Source organism: Epinephelus fuscoguttatus, linkage group LG19, assembly GCF_011397635.1.
Source record: "Epinephelus fuscoguttatus linkage group LG19, E.fuscoguttatus.final_Chr_v1".
Classification (NCBI taxonomy): domain Eukaryota; kingdom Metazoa; phylum Chordata; class Actinopteri; order Perciformes; family Serranidae; genus Epinephelus; species Epinephelus fuscoguttatus.
Genome location: NC_064770.1, coordinates 28,072,078 through 28,086,864, shown reverse-complemented (window position 1 = coordinate 28,086,864; position 14,787 = coordinate 28,072,078). Strand labels below are relative to the sequence as shown.

General features: G+C 40.3%; 1 protein-coding gene across 2 annotated transcripts; it reads right to left on the bottom strand.

Moving 5' to 3' along the window:
* Positions 1-6: 6 nt before the first annotated feature.
* Positions 7-12,937, bottom strand: gtpbp1 (GTP binding protein 1). Of its 2 annotated transcripts, XM_049561781.1 has the most exons (14): positions 12,486-12,937; positions 9,051-9,162; positions 8,731-8,911; positions 8,356-8,539; positions 7,190-7,354; positions 6,937-7,060; positions 6,603-6,717; positions 6,028-6,172; positions 5,729-5,911; positions 5,268-5,403; positions 4,814-4,992; positions 4,252-4,413; positions 2,973-3,023; positions 7-2,803 (listed from the first exon to the last, which is right to left on the bottom strand). In XM_049561781.1, exons 1-14 carry the CDS (start codon positions 12,678-12,680, stop codon positions 2,687-2,689), a joined length of 2,049 nt encoding a protein of 682 aa, XP_049417738.1. In that variant the 5' UTR covers positions 12,681-12,937; the 3' UTR covers positions 7-2,686. The 2 variants fall into 2 exon arrangements, with proteins under 2 accessions (XP_049417738.1, XP_049417739.1); XM_049561782.1 differs by lacking the exon at positions 2,973-3,023.
* Between the last annotated feature and the right edge of the window lie 1,850 nt (positions 12,938-14,787).

The window sequence follows — 14,787 nt, the reverse complement described above, 5'->3', positions numbered from 1 at the left end:
ATTCCTGAAAACGGAGCTGTAAAGTTACAAATTATTTTTTGAGAGGAATGCTACTTACCTCATTATCATGAACTCCACAAGATATTTCATTAAACACTGATGTTGCACATGCCGAGTAAAGCCTTTTCAAATTGTGATACAAGACCATGGCTTTGTGTGCTACCTAAACACTGGTAGTAAACAGTCTGCACTTGTATGACATAATGTAAATGACGCAGATAAATACTTTTTGTGTTACAATCTATAGTAAATAAATGTTACATATTTGTAATGTTTTTGTATATAAAGTAAACACTTTGCTTGTGACTAAATGTGCCCTGGAGAGTTAAAACGATTCAACATATTCTGACCTGTAACTGATTTCCAAACTGACCTTTAGTTCTGACTTTAAGCTGCAAATACATGACAAAACACAGCATTGTCTGTTTATTTATTCAAACTGTCGACCATTCTTGATAATGGTAGACTGTAATTGAGGACTTGAGAAGGTTAATATGCTAATTTAAGTTGTGAAACATTTTCCTGCGCATCACAAAATATACTTTTCTGATGGCAAATATTTCATTGTATAGGATATGACTGCCAAGCTAATCAGATCTTGCAGGTGTTACACTTCAAACTGTCCTGTAATTTCAGCTGAGAATCTTTTTGGACTTCCATTGTTAACTGTAACCATGTGCAGGAAACGCAATCAACTTGGTCTTACATGATGGTAGCTGGTGTAGTCTGTGTAAATCACTTTGTAATGATTGTAAAAAATCACAATTGAAATACACAAGTATATTCTGCTGTCTACTCAAAGACAATCTGGTTAATAGTTGCTGCTTTGCATCTGTAATGTGACACTGATGAGACAAAGACTACTCAACAACACTCTTTAAGCTTAAGTGAGTTACAGTATATTGGAGAAAAAGAACACGATAAACAAAATACAAACCATCCACTCTCTTGTTAAATTATTTTAAGATATTTTCTTCACTCCTTACAAATAAAATACATAGTATAGTATTTAGTATAAATAGTATTTTTTTTTATAATTTTTACAAATATTTCACCCGTAAAATGACCATTTGTGTATCAGTTACATTTGCTTGTTCATTTCAATTTGTGAAGTGAACGCATGCCTCCACCTTGAACGGAGAATCCAAAAAAAGGAAAGCATTCTTCGTGAATCTAAGTCATTGGGGACCACGTTTAACAACAGAAAAAACTGTGTCAAAACATTCATTTACAAACCCTGGTACACCTCGTGCAGTGTTATCAAAATCTCATCTATCCAGTCATATGCTCAGTATTTCCCAAAGACATACATTTCTGCTAAAACCTCACAATTTCAAACACTCCCACATACGAGTTGCACGCCCTGAGCATACCTGAGCACACTACTTGGCTGTGCATGAGACTGTCTGTACTGGTGTGTTTTAAATCATAATCTTCTGATGAAAACACGTGTTTGGGAACCTTTGAGCGTACGACTGGATGAATGAGACTTGGATTATACTGCACGAGTTGTGTGAGTTTGTAAATTGATGTTTTTATATAGTTTTGCTGTTAAACACAGTCCCGTTCAATCCAAAGGTAACTCATGGAAACTGATATACAAATGGTCATTATGCCAGTGAAGTATTCCTTTTAAGATGTTTAATATATAATTTAAGAAAAATGCACACATAGACAAAGAGACACTGTTGAAAAGTTCAGTAAAGCCTGTTTATTAATGGTCAGTTTTTCAGCGGCAAAGTGTGTTCAAAATGTCACAACATGTTAACAGCGACAGGCCATAACGCATGGGGTACTAGAGTTACAAGTAGCACTGCAAGTACTGCATGTCTTTATAATTATGAGCAACTATTGGAGTGACGAGATGATGTGCTGTATTTGTTTGTACTACCACTATTTGTATAAGGTTTGTAACATGGCTGACTGACGGTAGAAGCATGATAGATACTACTGAGTCTAAGAGTGCAGGTGAGAGTAGATTAAAAGACATCCAAGAGTGAACCTTTTGCATGTATGCCAAATAAATAACTGACAATTATAAAAAAGAAATGCAACAGCTTATATTTTCCATATGTAGAATTTAAAATCACTATGTGCCTTCTGCTACATTCATTTATGATTTGCATACATTTTTGTACAATGGCATCAGTCCAATCAGAGCACAACTAACAGCTAATTTACATATGCAGTATAAATAGTACATGAACTGTTTTTCATTGCAAATACACAGGGAATGCATGGGGAGGGGGAGTTTCACGTATAGCTGCTCGTATTGGTAATGGACCCTTGTTTTCAGTTTAAGCCTCCCTCCCTGCCACTGACATCCAGCCAGAGGACTGAACTGTGTATTATACAGACATAAAATATGGATAAAATTAAATAAATCATCATCCTGAGTGAGGCTAATCTCAAAAACCACACTGCTCTCCGTCACCCAAACCATTCAAGACAGTAAAGGCAGCTGACGTTAAAATGCATGAAGGGTGTACACCTTTAGGTTCAGGCATACCCCTTTGTGTTCCCTTTAAAAATAAAAACTATAGGACCTGGTGTAGAAAGGCAAGGAGTAATAAGACTGAGGAGAGTGTCTTGCTCCGAACGTCTGCATCCTTCATGGTTAATGGAATGAAGACACTTGGTGGAGCGATAGCAGAGAGGGAGGTTCACAAGGGATGAGAGGGGCAGTTCAGCAGCCTCCTATTCCTGCTGAGGAGGGAGCTGCTGTGGAGTTGGTGCTGTTGTTCTGGCCTTTTCCTTTGTGCCTCTGGCCACCCCTTCTCCTTCCACCTCCCCCAGACTTTGGCTGCGAGGGGGAGATAACAAAAACACTCGATAAGGCACCTCCATGACCAGAAAATATTATTTACTTAAAATTTATCAAGATCGCCAGGCTATGAACTCAACCGTCTCGCTTAGTAAAGCACAATATCTCCTTTTCGAGTTTGTGTTTATTTTCAATTGACCCATTTTACCTTGTTCTCTTTGTTGCCCTCCTTTATCTGAGGGTCTTCCTCTCCCTCTCCCTTTAAGAGGCCAGCCACGCAAGCAAGGGGGGGGAAAGAGTGTGAAGGAGTGATGTGGCATGACAAAAGTATAGGATGAAGTGAGACAAAATCAAAGCAGGATGGAGTGAGTGGTAGGTAAGATATGGCAAGAGAAAAAACAAAAGGGAGGACGACACAGAGCAGTTAAGTTAGAAAAGAGCAGCAACGTTAGGGCAAGCACACAGTAACTGCGTTTCCATTAAAGCATCAAGTGAATATTATGTGAACTTTTGAAATTCGACAAAAAAGAAATGCAAATTAAGCCCCAAAGTTGTTGAAATATAAGGTGTGTTAATGGATTCACGTCATCAACTCGTACATTGAGTAACATTACACATTAACGATCCACCAGCAGTCTGCCCGGTGAATTAAGTTTTGCCCTGAGCAGAGTGACCGTCTGCTATTGACCAATCAGACCTTTTAGTACCAGGTCTGTGTGCTAGGTACCCCAACAGAGGGGGGACCAAAACTGGGAACGGTACAGAACGGTTCCATTGGTACCATCCACAACTCTTCACAGTGGAAACGGAGAAAATGCATACCGAACTGTACCTTACAGCTCGGTGGAAACAGGGCTTTAGATGCATTTCCATCAGCTGCTTTGGAGCAAATAAACCAGGCTTCACAAAGCATAGTTGGCAGTAGAGGCTACATTTTACACATGGCCGTCGCCACTAAACAGTAGAAGTAATTGTTGGCAACCGTAAACAAAACAAGCTGCCTTGTTCTTGTTCTTTCATGTCAGCTAGTACCAGCATGGCTATTAATGATTCTGTAAGATATTTATTCTTAAATTTAAGTTATACTACCGTCGTGGTTCACACCGGTTCAGACTATGGAGTGTCTGTGTTTTTGTTTTCTGTAAGTATAGGTGCAGCTTATTATAAACTTTGGCTACAATTCTAACGCACAGGAGGATGCAGTAGAAACACCTCATCAGTTCTGCGTTAAATGTTTTGTACATCGGAACTTATTCAACAAAGGCGTTTCCATAACCCATTTATCTCAATAACTCTTTTTCAACACAGGCAAAAACCACCGAACGAGTGTAAATTTTGCCATTTCCATTCTAATGCGATACTTCAAAATGCACAAGTAAATATGTTCATGTGAACACAGCTAGTGACGGGACAGAACCACGAAATCTAAAGACAATCTTTACCACGCTATATAGCATTTTATAAAATAACATCTTTGTGGGTCTCACCGGTTGTGTCGTGTTCGGGCCCGCTGTCTGTGCTATCGTTGCTGCGTCATCGCCGGCTGCTGTTGTGCCGTCCTCTTTTCGCAGCGGTGCCTTCTTTGTGGACTGCATTTTGATTTGTGGAGGTTTCGAGTTTGACGGCAAATTGTTGGTGGATTGCAACAGCTGAAAAGAATGGGAGTCAATATTTGATAAGATTACAAAAAAATCACCTACTCAAGATTAAAAGCTCATTACAGCAGCAAATTCTACAGATATCAGCCTGATATGTTTCACAAGGGAGTAGGTAAAGTAATTACCAAATTGTGCCCTTAATTTAAATTCTTTCCCACAAGTATAAGTAAGTCTAGAAACTTTTTGATCCAATTTCTATTCTTGCTCATCAGCTTTACAGATATTGTCCTGGAAGTTACTCCATTTAATAGAAGTAGATGCTGGCCAAGTAAAAATGATACTAAAAATGATGATATCTTTACATCTGTTGGACAGTACTTTGCCCTCACCACTTATGTTAGTCATTTCCAAGAGTAAATTGACACCCTGATCTTCCACAAGGCTGTGTTACCTTAGTGATGGTGCCCACAGCCTTGGTGCGTCCCTCCCTGAACACCAGCCTCTGGTCACAGTGCAGGTACTCGGGGGTTTTGATGAAGCGGAAGTGGACTGAAGCCTTGTCCCCTGTCCGTAAGCAGTCTCTGTTCATAGACAAGATGGTGGCTGTCTGCCTTATGCTGCCACAGTGGACTGATGGGTGAATGGAGAGAGGAAATGAAAAAAGAGATGAGGGGAAAAATGGGTTTATGCGTACTGCAGAGGCAACGGTGAGTCAGCGAAATGTTTTCTGAGTGACATCTACTCATTTAAACCAAACGACACTTAAGAAATATTAAATGGTATTTGGAAAGTTGCCCACAAATCTTCAAGGCGCTCAGTCAATAACGTAGAGCTACTGCAAAAACCCACAGAACATTAATTGTTGTTCGAACTCCCTGACACTTCTCTGTGTCACTGTCACCCACCCATGGCCTGGTATCTGGGGGATATCGTAGTGGGATGATGCAGAACCAGGATCTCAGCCTCAAACTCCCAAGTGGCCTGTGGGCACAACCTTGGAGAAACCATCACCATGCCTTTCCTTATGGACGAGCGCTTGATCTATACAAAGACACAGGCAGAGGAACAAAGAAACGTTTCAACAAAGTCGTACCGTTTAACTTGCCAACAAAACATTTATTGCCAGGTTTCGGTAACTAGACCTTCATCAGGCAGACTTCCTGCTTCTTTGTACTATCATTTGTCTAGATCATTTCTTGAGATTAGATGTATTAGATCAGCAGAGTGTGATAAGAAAAATGGAGAAAACAAGGGAATTAATCATACGGTTTGAGCAAACGGTTATTTAATTTATCACTGACAAAAAAAGTCCCAGTCCTAAACTTTTCCCCCCAGATGCTGCTGTGGGAGATTTTTCCCCTCCTACCTTTTTGAGAGCAAATGATGCAGTCTGGCCGCCTCTAACCTCCTTCACAGGCATTCTTTTGCGATGGATTGATTTGACAGCGATGGGGATGAAGCTGCCCAAGGGGTCCGGCCCCAGCAGCATCGTATCATTCAAACGTATAAGTCCACGTAAAGTAGTCCCTGATACGACTGTTCCAACTCCCTGAGACATAAACAAAAAAACAACCAGCGCTTTAGATAGCACTTGTGCTGTTCTGTATGATGTGTGAGGTTTGCATCTGTTGTTCCTAACTTAGAGTTTGTCACTTGTCAGAGTACCGGTACAGAGTAGGTGTCATCTATCTGGAACTCAGCGGGCTGGTCGTCTCTATAGGAGGTCCTGGAGGAGAGCAGGTTGAGAAACATCTTGAGCAGGTCCATGTTCTCTCCAGTCACATTGGAGATCTGAAAGATGGGACACATCCTGGAGGGAGACAACAAACACACAAAGGTTACCAAGGAAATGTTTTACTCTTAAGCCTCGTTTTCACCCAGCAGTCCAGTTTGGTTCAGTTCGTTACACATTAGAACAGCTATTTCTGTGCTGCCATTGTATTAAACACACTGATACAATACTAAAAGGTGGAGCAAGAAACACTGCAATCCGTTGATTGATCAATAGAGAACAGTCACTCTTGCTTCACTAATGGTAAGAGGAAATACAGTGAGTGCTAGACGGAGTAGTAAAAACCCCACCTGCATTTAAGAGTACTGTCTATTGTGGAAATGCCAAACAGATCAAAGGCAAGGGAAGATGACCTTACAGGTTATGTGCCGATTCTAAAGGTACTATATCGAAAGTGTTTGGTGTAAATGCTTCTTTATTCTGAATCTGACTGGAACGGACTTCATACCTCTCCGAACTGAAGTTTGAAGCCGTGACTATGACGTCATCCTTGTTCTGTACCAGGACAGGGATCTTCCTACAGCCAGGGGACTTCAGTAACCTCTGGAGCAGCTTTAATGTCTCTGTTATGAGCAAAGCAAGACCACAAGAATTATAGCATAAAGCCCGATCCTGGATATTACGTTATTAATGTCAGGTTTTGTTAGCAAGTGCAGTCAGAACATAACTTCTTGACAGAAGCTTTTTCACATACTAACTTAGCTCTACTGTCATATCGTGTTTATACATGTAAGAGAGAAATACAGTAGAAAGGTTTATAAAAGGGACTCCAGAGGACTGACCTTGCAGGATGTTGGCTGGACACATGTCTATCTTGGTTACCACTACAAACACAGGCACATTCAAGGCTAAGGCCAGGCCCAGGTGCTCTTTGGTCATCCCTACAATACCAGCATTACTGCCCACCTGGAGAGGCAGAGACAGAAATTCAGTGTTGAAATGTTTCACTGCATGCGTACAGATATACTAGCGAATAGACATAGATAAAAACAATACATGCAGGCGTGTTTCTTCCTGAACACCCCCCATTCTCACCATGAGCATGCAGAAGTCAGGCAGGTGTCCAGTCATCCCAAACACAGTGGTCTTGAGGTATTTCTCATGTCCAGCCAGGTCTATGAAGGTAATGACCTTGGAGGACTTCTCACAGATTTTGGTCCAGTCCAGGCTTCCTCCATGACTGTCTGGTTTGTTCACCACCTATGGAAAGATGGTTGGATATGGCATTATGTCCGCATGATCCAATCTGTCTCCACCTCTATGTGCTGCTTCATAATAAGGTCAGTAAGTAAGCTGTTGCTTCCCAAAGCTCTAAATGTATTTATGGTGCTACTACATGCTGGTGCAATTGGATCACCCTACAATTACTTCTCTTTGTTTTAGATGCCATTCTCTGCATTCCTGTGACCTTTGCTCTTTCATCTCTTGGATGAATTAACCTGCTTCGCTTCCCTAGTTACTGTCAATATTTCATTTAGAATGTCAATGCATTTGAGAACCTCATTGTGTGGCACAAAATTCAATCAGATAAACTGTATTAATTCTATTCTTACAACACTTCTTAACATTGAATTCAAGGACTTATATTTTTGTGTCGAATCAACGCCGTAGCCTGATGTGCATCTCTCCAGAAATGTAACTACACTTCACAGAGACACAGACCTCTTGTCTATTTTGAAAGCTGAAACCATTTCCCTCAGTGGAAATGCAGCTTTTATTTACATTAATTTCACAGATAAGAAACAATAAATTGTGAAGACAGTAAAGCCTCCACAGAATAGCAATTTAAGTCTCAATCGCAAGGCTCATTTCTACAATGTAAAATGCCATAGGCTTGTGCTAAAACTTTGGCATTTTATATTTGTGGGGAAAATGTGTCCAGAAAAAGACAAATGTTTGTCTGTGAATGCTGTGAGTTATAGTGAAGCTGATTTGTGTACTTGTGTTTGAAGCTGTCTTTATTAAGCCATGTTTAATGTGGGTTTAGGTGTGTTTTGAATCAACTAAACTTCACAGCACTTCCCGACACAGACTATTGTTTTGGAGGTGTAACTGCAGAGTGATAGCCACACCACCGCAAAAGTAAAAATGCTCACACACACATAGGCCACTTGAGTAGGTTACGGCATAGGCTCTGTATAGAGCTGACACACAAGTATAAATCCAGCTTTAAGCCTCTCTGCTCTGCCAACTCTTCTCACCTGTCCCTCCTGGTCGAACCCCAGGATATCGTTGCCCACGCTGCTGGTCCTCCCACTCTCCATCTCGTGTTTGTGTCTGAAGAGCTTCTGGCGGGCAAAGCCCCTGCCATTGTCCAATTCTCCGTGCGTTAACACTCCCAGCAGAGTGCTCTTACCGGCATCGACGTTACCCACAACTGCAACCCTGAGGGACAGACAAGCACCAAGATATTAATAAATCTGTAAAACGTAGGTATAACTTTTACTCATTGAAGAAAATGGAACCAATGTAATGAATAAGGAAGGATCTATCATCATAGCCGCAGGTACTGTGAGTGGGATCTATTACTGTATTGTAACAATGATCTCTTTTTATCCTGATCTCTGACCACTCACCTGACCTCCAGGAAGTCCAGCTCACCCACACGTCTGCGGATCAGATAGTCGCGTACCAAACCAGCAGCCTCATTGCGCTCCCGGAGCGTAATAAGGTCAGCATCCACTTGCTCACACATGGAGCGCACCGTGGCTACTGAGGCCTCCATGTCCTTCTCATCCAGACCCCAGTCACCACCATCTACGACAGAGAGATGGAGGAGGGAGAAGAACAAGAGGTAAGAACATAACAACAATCACCTTACAATTTGTCCAGGTTTAATAAACTGCTTTAACACAGTCTGAAAAATAGTGTGAAAAGGTGCATGTGTTTTTCTCACCTGAGCCCATCCCAACCACATAGATGGTCTCTCCGCACCCCTCTTCCATCCTGTCCCGTAACTGGCGAAGTAACGAGTCATACTGCTCTCCGTTTGGGCTAACAAGTGCCAGCTATTGGGTTTGCATGCAAGAAAGAAGAAGGAAACAGAAATTTGTCTTTTGTTGGAGCTCTGACCCTGGCTGGATGTTTTTCTACAATAAATTTAGAACCAAAGCCAATTCTTTTAATAATTGTAATCAGTGACAGTCATTAACTGTTCAAAAGTTGGGTAGCGATTGCCCAAGGTGTGGTTGCTTTCGTAAGAGACAGCGACTGGACTTCAAAGTAAGCATCACTTTGGTCCATTTTTCCCTCAGCTCAGATGACTCTCATATTCAAAATGTAAGCTACAGATGAAAGCAAACCTAGAGGGAAGTTTGAAAGCTGCTCTTCACACACAGTCACAGCTGCTGGTCTTCCCATGAAAGACCTCAAGGTTACATGTGAATACAGTGCTATTGACTGACTAAGTAAAATATAACCAACAGCACTGCTCACACCACTTAATTCAGTAGAACTGCATTTTATGCTGTTGTCACCATGCATTATTGTATTTCCAGGAGATCCTGGTGAAGACAGGACGGAAAAAGAACAGTGGTAGACAGGCCATACCGGTCACATCTATACACATTCCACCTAGATTAAAGGTTGTTTAAAGCAGTGACGTGTTTCCTTAATGGCAGTTTTTGCGCAAGCTGTTTTACAAAGCTCCGAGGGCAGCCTGAGGACATTTAAAAGAATCCGTTGTTCAGAACAAGTGCTACAGTTGCTGGTATGGAAGCATAAAAGCCTGGAGATATAAGTAGGTAGTTAACCTAGTAATGCCTTAGCAATAAACTGCAACATGTGCATTTTCCTCCTCTGATACAGAGAGAAAGCTCATGAGCCTACGTTTGTAACAAAACGTAATGCGGCTTGATAAGAAAGTCCCATTTTTAAGTAGGGATGAGGCTTAATGTATGTAAATCCCATCGCAATGGTCGAATACAGACAGACAGAAATGAGCATTGTACAGATTTCTTTCTGGCCTTTTATGGAAAGCATTTCTTTAAATGGGAAAAAAGCTCAGTTTTGGCTGTAAGCTTTTTAATAGATTTTCAAAATGCACATTAAAAGTCAGCTTTTCGAATCACATGCCCAAATATTTGTAGGAAGTGACTCTTGCTATGCACATACATTCTTATGTTGAGATAGTGGGATCAGCTGCCTTGGAGCGAGACTGGGTACAAGGCATATATTTGTTTTGTTTTGTTTTCTTTAAGACCAGTTTTAATTTTAATCATAAAAGCTGCAGAGCTTTACATTACATATTGTATTCCACTTTGTTAAAACATGTTTTAAATTGCTTCTGGCTGTATGACATTTAAATGGAACAAATTTCAAGAACTTAACCGTCATTAGGCATGCATAACAAAATGAAAAATGTGTCATCCTCAAATGGTGCATACTGTTTCTGTCTTAATCTTTAATGCAAACTGATTTTGGCAGTATGGCTTTAAACTGGACAAAGATACCCTTCTATTGTGGAAGTGTGGTTTAGGTTTTGTTAACCACTTCTAACTAGGGATGCACTATATCAAATTTTTCGCCAACGCCTACATATATAACTCATTAAGCCAATAACCAATGCATATATAGACATGTCAACTTTATTCCCCATCTAATTTTAGTGATTATCAACTCTTTTCTGTAGTGGAATAAACATCATTTAACACATGCATGCTCTTCTCGTGATGGCCCACCAGCAGATGGAGACATGAAATGCAATGCTTTTCAATATATGCACTATTCGTTCATTGTGCAAAATAAGAAAAAGCACGTTGGCCCATTCCGAGAGCTCATTTGAAAGCCGATATTTGCAGATACCAATGTCTTGCCAATATTACTGCGCATCCCTACTCATGACATTTTATTATGGCTGCAATTAAGACAACTATTTATATGAGAATGGTGCATATGGTAACTTCTATTTCACTTTTAACATAAATTGTACAGAAATGTCACTGGAAAACCTGGTTATGATTGTGTCATAAATATTCAGGACTGGGTGATATGTCCTGACATTTATATCATGATATTTTTAGGCTCTATCTCGATACACAATATATATCACGATATTTTTAGGCTCTATCTCAATACACAATATATATCTCTATGTTTTTAGGCTCTATCTCGATACACAATATATATCTCGATATTTTTAGGCTCTATCTCGATGCACAATATATATCTCGATATTTTTAGGCTCTATCTCGATACACAATATAAATCTCGATATTTTTAAATCTCAAAAGTACTTAATTGGTGCTAGGACTTGGAGACAAAATCAAACGTAATATTTGTGACAAATACTCTCTCTGATGCAAGAAGTTGTAGGGATGACTATTTCTTCTTTCATAAAATATTAACACAACGAGCTTCTTCAATAATCATCAATAATATGGATGTAACAACTAAGTGGGTTAGGGCAAGTGTTAAAACAAATGAAACGTGTGTAAAGTTGATAAATATATATCACTTTACCGTAATTCAGACTGTAAAACAAGGGGAAAAATAACATTTATACCAACATGTAAGACGATATACAGCCTAAATCAGTCAAAATTGTGATGTTGCAAAAACAGTATCTGCATAAGTAAATCAAAGTTTCATGGGGTGGACACAAACAGATGATACTGACAGGAGCCACAGGTGATAAGGACTGCCTCCCTGATGCAATCATATGCAACCTGTCAATGGGAATAATACTGTACCATTGTACTGTGTAATTTGACCCCTCCAGACACAAACCACAGAGTTTATGTCACTGTAAAACTAATTTGGCAGCTCTGCATATCTAATAGCTGGCTTTAATAATTCAAAATAGCTCTGCAGCCTGATCCTCCTTTCTTTCCTATAGCTCGAAGGCATGTCTTACTCATGACCATTTGCTCTGCATTTCATCAGCTTGTGAGTGCTTGTGTTGGGGTTAACGCACCATGCCATGTCAATGTTTTGGTTTCTTTGACAACAGGCTTCCATGTTGCTCTGTCCTGCTTCACACAACACCAGTATCCAATAGTGGAAAGCTGCACACTCCCAGTATCACCAGATATGGTTAGCCAGAGACATGTTACGGTAGCATATGGTGCAATGTGCAGTGGCTGATAAGCAAATAATGTTAGCGACGCGCTCGAGCATCAGCTGGAGTTAGCATTAGCAACAGCTAGCTATTTTATTCAACGTCCGCAAAGTCAGTCCGGTACGAAGGGTAACTTACTCAGTAGTTACAAAATGGCGCAGCAGGCAATGTTTGGTAATAACATCGTTATAATACATGCAGTACACACGTTAGTTTCATTCATTCATTCCCAGCTAGCGTTAGCTTAGCAGCGCCATTATAACAGAGGCCTACCTTGTTGGTGAAGTCAACCCCGCGGTCCTCGGGCTCGCCGTTGATCATGTCCCCGTCATCGAAGCACTCGTCCCCGGCATCGTCCCCGCATCCTCCCCGGTCCGGAGCGAAGATGCTAGCGGGGACTAAAGCATCAGCCAGCGGTATGGAGCCCGGGTTTATACCTGGCTCATGCGAGGCTGCTATTGATGCCATGTCTATGCCAGCCTTACAGTAATAAATTTCAAGCTGCCCCAATTGTTGTGAAGACGGCTGGCGACCAAACACGCATACACGCTCGCCTGTGCACCACAAGCCCTACACACTCACCTCCGTCAGCTACAACACAGACAATGTAAGTTCAACTGCTTCACCTCACTTTGGTTAACATCACATGAAGGTGCTGCTTATTTATATGCACTCAGCTTGCATTCAAGCCATTTAAAAATAAAATTGCCACCACTTTATTAATATTAATAAGGAAGGCGTGGCTAAGCTGGTGTACCTGCCTTTTTACCTCCAGCTCACCAATAGCACTGAGCCAATGTGAATATGTTGACAGAGGACCAATACCAGAGAGGGGGCTGTTCATATGATTAAAAGGTGGGACAGGCCCTCACACAGCAGCAGGGATGGTGTCTGTGCAATGGTGAAAGTACTGTGTAATACTCCTGTTGTTGTTGATGTAATGATCATGGTAATAAATTAGAAAAGAATAAGAGTGATGCTGTTTTGGTAAAGTTAGCTATCATATTTTATGCCTAAATACATTTCCCTGTACCTGAAACACATCTTTGCATGTGAAATAATCACTCCCCTGGCCTTAAAATAGTTTGACATAAGTTTATATCTAAAACTTGTAATGTTTTTTTTTTTTATTTTTATTAAAATCAGTGACAACAGGCTGCACACCTGGTTTGATTTACCCAAATTATCATTATTAAGGTTAAGACTAAAAGTTGACAATGATGTAAACCTGCATGAGTTACAGCAATCAGTCTTGTGTTTGGAAGGGTCAAATTACACATAATACAGACATAAACAGATTACACAGGGTTGCATCAGGGAGGCAGCTCCTTTTTCACCTTTGGATCCCATCAATTTCCTCAGTTAGTGTCCACCCCTGATAAGTTGTGTTGTGCAGCTGCTTTGATTTACTTGATGTGACATCACTGTGTGCCTTTTAGCACAATGATACCGAGCCATGATAAGCCTCAGTAGCACCATCAATTTATTTCCAAACAGAGCAGTCAATCTGTGGCTTGACCCAGGGAAAATTGCAACAGTAGTCATTCAAAGTTTTTTGAAATCTACTGGGCCATCCAAATTACATTAAAACTATACCATTAGATATTTAGTGGATCAAGATAAACTTAGCATCACACAAAGAAGTGCATATCTCTGCTTCTGAACATGATATTTTCATATAATTTATGCCTAAACAGTAGTTTTCAAGGATGTTCCCTCACATATTACCATCAGATACCAACCATCCAATTTCCCATAATGTTTTCGAGCATTACAAATACAAGTTCCACTATTGCACCATATGTGTTTCCTATCCCATCCCATGTAAGACATGCAGGATGTCTTTTTCTGGTACATCATCACGAGGAACAGTATTTCATATTGCTTTGGCAATTTATGTAAATTTAAATTATTTGTTTTAAGTGACTAAAAAAAATAATAAGACAATGACAATAAGAGTAAAGATGCTCATAAAACCAGTCAGCTTGCACACACTTTGTATCTCCATGTCAGTCCAACCTTTCATCTCCGCTGCACTACAGTCCCCTATATCCCTCTCAAACTTACAAGGAATGATGACGTTATAGATACGAAATATATATATGGAATAATTTATATCCAGTTTAGGTGCAGATACACCCATAGGAGCAGTATGGCACAAACTGTCAGTGGGATATTTGGCAAAAAAATGGGTAGTAGTACCCGAAATATAGGTATAATACATCAGAATATCCTCTTAAAATGTGTTTTATTAAAAAGATTGACCCCAAACACTTGGGAAAAGACACCAAATGTGTTGGATAGGTGTACATAGACCCTCCAATATTAACATGATTTCACCAAGACCATGTAACTGTAAAATGTTAAAACTTTGCGTTTGACTTTGATCCATGAAGGCATACCTTTAATACACAATGCCGGAGGGTATTAGAACCAATGCAAGCTATGAAACATTACTATTGCAATTTCTCCAAGGTTGGGGCTCATTTCTGAGTCAGACTGACTGGACTAAATGCAGTTTTAGAAGAAGAAGACGTACTTTATTAATCCCCGAGGGGAAATTCAATGTTTTTCA